The sequence below is a fragment of the Malurus melanocephalus genome, unplaced genomic scaffold (genome assembly GCF_030028575.1).
Source record: "Malurus melanocephalus ecotype Western Australia unplaced genomic scaffold, MMel_1.1 scaffold_921, whole genome shotgun sequence".
Classification (NCBI taxonomy): Eukaryota; Metazoa; Chordata; class Aves; order Passeriformes; family Maluridae; genus Malurus; species Malurus melanocephalus.
Window position 1 is genome coordinate 126,084 of NW_026624153.1, and position 3,147 is coordinate 129,230.

The 3,147-nt window shown below is 45.3% G+C and overlaps 1 protein-coding gene across 1 annotated transcript in view; it reads right to left on the bottom strand.

Annotated features, from left to right (window-relative positions):
- Positions 1 to 3,147, bottom strand: part of EXD3 (exonuclease 3'-5' domain containing 3) — a gene marked incomplete at its 5' end in the record, with an annotated part of 69,510 nt that overhangs the window by 47,138 nt on the left and 19,225 nt on the right. Inside the window, one exon of the mRNA XM_057386138.1 lies at positions 2,358 to 2,458. Coding sequence (XP_057242121.1) covers positions 2,358 to 2,458 — 101 coding nt within the window. The remainder of the gene's footprint in view (positions 1 to 2,357; positions 2,459 to 3,147) is intronic.

The following is a 3,147-nucleotide window of genomic DNA, read 5'->3' on the forward strand; positions in this document are numbered from 1 at the left end:
ACAGTTTATTGGGACACCTTTGGGACTGGGCAGAAAATCTCCCACTCCTCATACCCTGCTTGGGAGCTACTGGAATGTAGCTCTGAAAAAAAAAAACAAAAAAAACAACCCACCAGGACTCACCTAAGAGGGTGGCTTTTTTTTTTTTTCTTTTTTCCCTGAGGTGTGAGATCTTTTTTATATTGGGCCACCTCCTATCTGGCTCTGAAATCTGGCTCTGGCACTTCCTAGGAGTGTTTCAGACCTCAGCTGCTGATGGACACCTCAGCTTTGCTTGGCAGCCAGTGTGATTTGCTGTGAGTGGGCAAGAGTGAGCTCAGGGAGTGAAATCTCTGAGTCGAATTGGAACTGCAAGAACTGAGTCACACACAAGTTTGCCGTCTCATACCCAGAAACCCCATACTCCTCCAGCCCTTCTCACCAAAGCCACTTCCCTCCCTGCTGGTGCTCTCAGGGTCTCACAGTGAGTGGGAGTCACAGGGATGAGGAGACCRAAAGCAGCCACAGCATCAGATGAGCCCAGGTGAGGTGACAAGAAGTGTGAGCTCTGCCTCACCACCAGCTTTTGGGGGAGCTGCTCAGAGCAAGAGAAATGAGGCTTTCTGTTACCTCTACCTTTTGCCCAGCCTGCTGACTTTTTGTGTACTTTTCCCTCCCARTCGGACTTGCTTCCACTAAAGAATGGAGAAATACCCAGAAATTCAGCAGAAGGGAGGGGGGAGGTAGGAACACAAGGAAAGCCACTTTATTCCAGCTGCCAGCATTTCCCAATTAATTTCCAGCACAATCAGCACTAAGGCAGCAATTCYTGTGCAGGTATTCATCCCCTTCCAAAGCACTTCAAAGGAAACTGACAGCCASAGTTTAGCAATGTATGAATTCCTGCTCATAATTACACGTGGTATTATGTAAAAAATAAACACCAACTCTCACATATGGGACTGGGAGAGTCATACAGCACTGACTTTAGCTAAAGTCCAAACCAGCTGCCTGCATCCCCTCTCACATCAACAGAGGTGGGCAGCTCTCTTGAGCAACAGCTGTAGTTGGCAGGTAATAATGGTCGGAAGGACATTTGCCTGGAAGGAATGGGATTTGTATTTACCTCAAGGAAATTCCTCAGCAGTGAATGGCTGTGGAGGATCAGCAAGATTTGCCCATTATTATCAGCAGCTACAACATCTGGAAAGCATCTCCAAGCCCAAGTACATTGCATCCCACASAGTGCACCTGAGCCCAACACATGCTCCACTCCTAGATTTTTCTTTTCTTTCATTATTATTTCTCAGAATTCTGCATGTGGACAGTTATATCACTTCACCTCCACCATTGCATCATACCCTTAGTGGCACTTTCRTAAGGAAAAGGAACAACTCATTTCTCTTTACTGGTCATCAAAGTCAACACAGCCAACTGAATGCCCAACATTGTCAAGGAAGAAAAACTACTGAAAACAAAGAATTCCTGGTAAGGTTTTAATTTCTAAATAGATCACCCCACATGTCTCAGCTTTCACACCAACATGCCGGGTTTAATGATATCCACTTCTCCCCCAGTGAGGGCTTGCAAGATTTATCTTGTTAACTTGAACACCAGTCTGAAGATGGGAAGATTAATATGCAATAGTATATTTGTATAGGTGTAATAAGCCATAATTTGTGGTTAGAAAACCCTTTCCGGTCCAAGAAAAGAGAACTGCATACCTTGGGTTGATGATGGAAACTTCTGCAGGGTAAAAGCTAACAGTGTACCTAAAAGGGTCTGGTACAGGGCCCCAAAGAAAAGGAAAAATCAACAGTCCCCACTAAGAATCAAAGCAAAGCAGATTTTGTTAGATGGCTGCTGGTGAAGCTACTGATGAAGTGATGGAAAATGTGCCACTTTTCTTTCAAGGCTGCAAGAGCCTTAAAATTTCCCCTCCCAACCCTAGTTAATGCAAAAAATACAAAGGGCTGTGAGGCTCCTGCTTCCCAAGGGTTATCTCCTCCCAGCTGAYGGACCTGCAGCTCAAGAAAACACATCCCCAGTGAATAATGACTTGCCTCTTATGTGAGAGGAATGGAGTCATAACTCAGAGCTGACCATGGTGTGTTTATGCAGAGCCATGCTGAGGTCAGGATTTATTTCAGATCATGGCAGAAGCAGTCTATCAGTCACCAGCACTTCATTCTTCAATAGCACAAAGTGATAATTCCCATAGCTTACCAGCTTTGTTTTTCAGTATCATTAATTAAACCCTGAAATCCCCCAGGATAAATGACAGCAAAGATTCCTGAATGAACATGGAAGAAGACAAACTGACTTTGCCTGCTCTTTATGACKGAGATAACTCCACAATTTGTTGCAATATCCCATACCTGGGTCTACGTTGAATCTCTCCAGGAGCCTGAAGACAAGTTTGCTGAGCACTCTGCGGTTAAATTTTTCTGGTTGGTACCTGGACATGCCTTGATATGGTCTGTAACAACATCAGAAAGACAAATCTGTGGCATCACCTGAAAGCTGTTTCCTCAACAGCAGATATTTAACAGCAGACTGAGCTTTGCTGGGTGCTGGCACATACAGGCCCCTGCCTGTCCCAAGGTACAGTGAAAACCCAACAGCACAACCCCACAAATTTCAGTCAACGACTGAAGGAAGTCCAGAGGCTCATTTCTTAAAAAGAGAAAGTGAGCAATTCCTTTTCATCCGTGTTTCAGAGCTGACAGCAACTACTGCAGCTACACCGTAACTGTGACTGGGCTGCTGGCTCTTAGTGACAGGAGTTATTCAAGTGAGAGGCAATTCAGAAATGAAAACACACACCATGACTTGATGAGCACARGAAGGCTAACCACTTGCATCTCTTGTTTTTCTGACACTTCATCACAGTGTTATCTTCCTGCCAAACCTGTACAACCGATACTGAAAGTCACCCTTGTCTGCAGCAAAGCACGAGAGGCCGATTGCTCCAGCCTCGGCGGGAAGCTTTGATACTGTYCTGCTGCTGGGGTGTCCTGTACAGGTTTCATTTGCACTCCTGGCAGGAATGAAGCATCTGTCAATAGCAATGATTCCTCTGTCCTAGAGGCTGGGGAGGTGGAGAAGCCTCTGTCATAGCCACCAGAATTTTCCCTTTTTCAGCTGGAAAGTCAATATATTGCACCC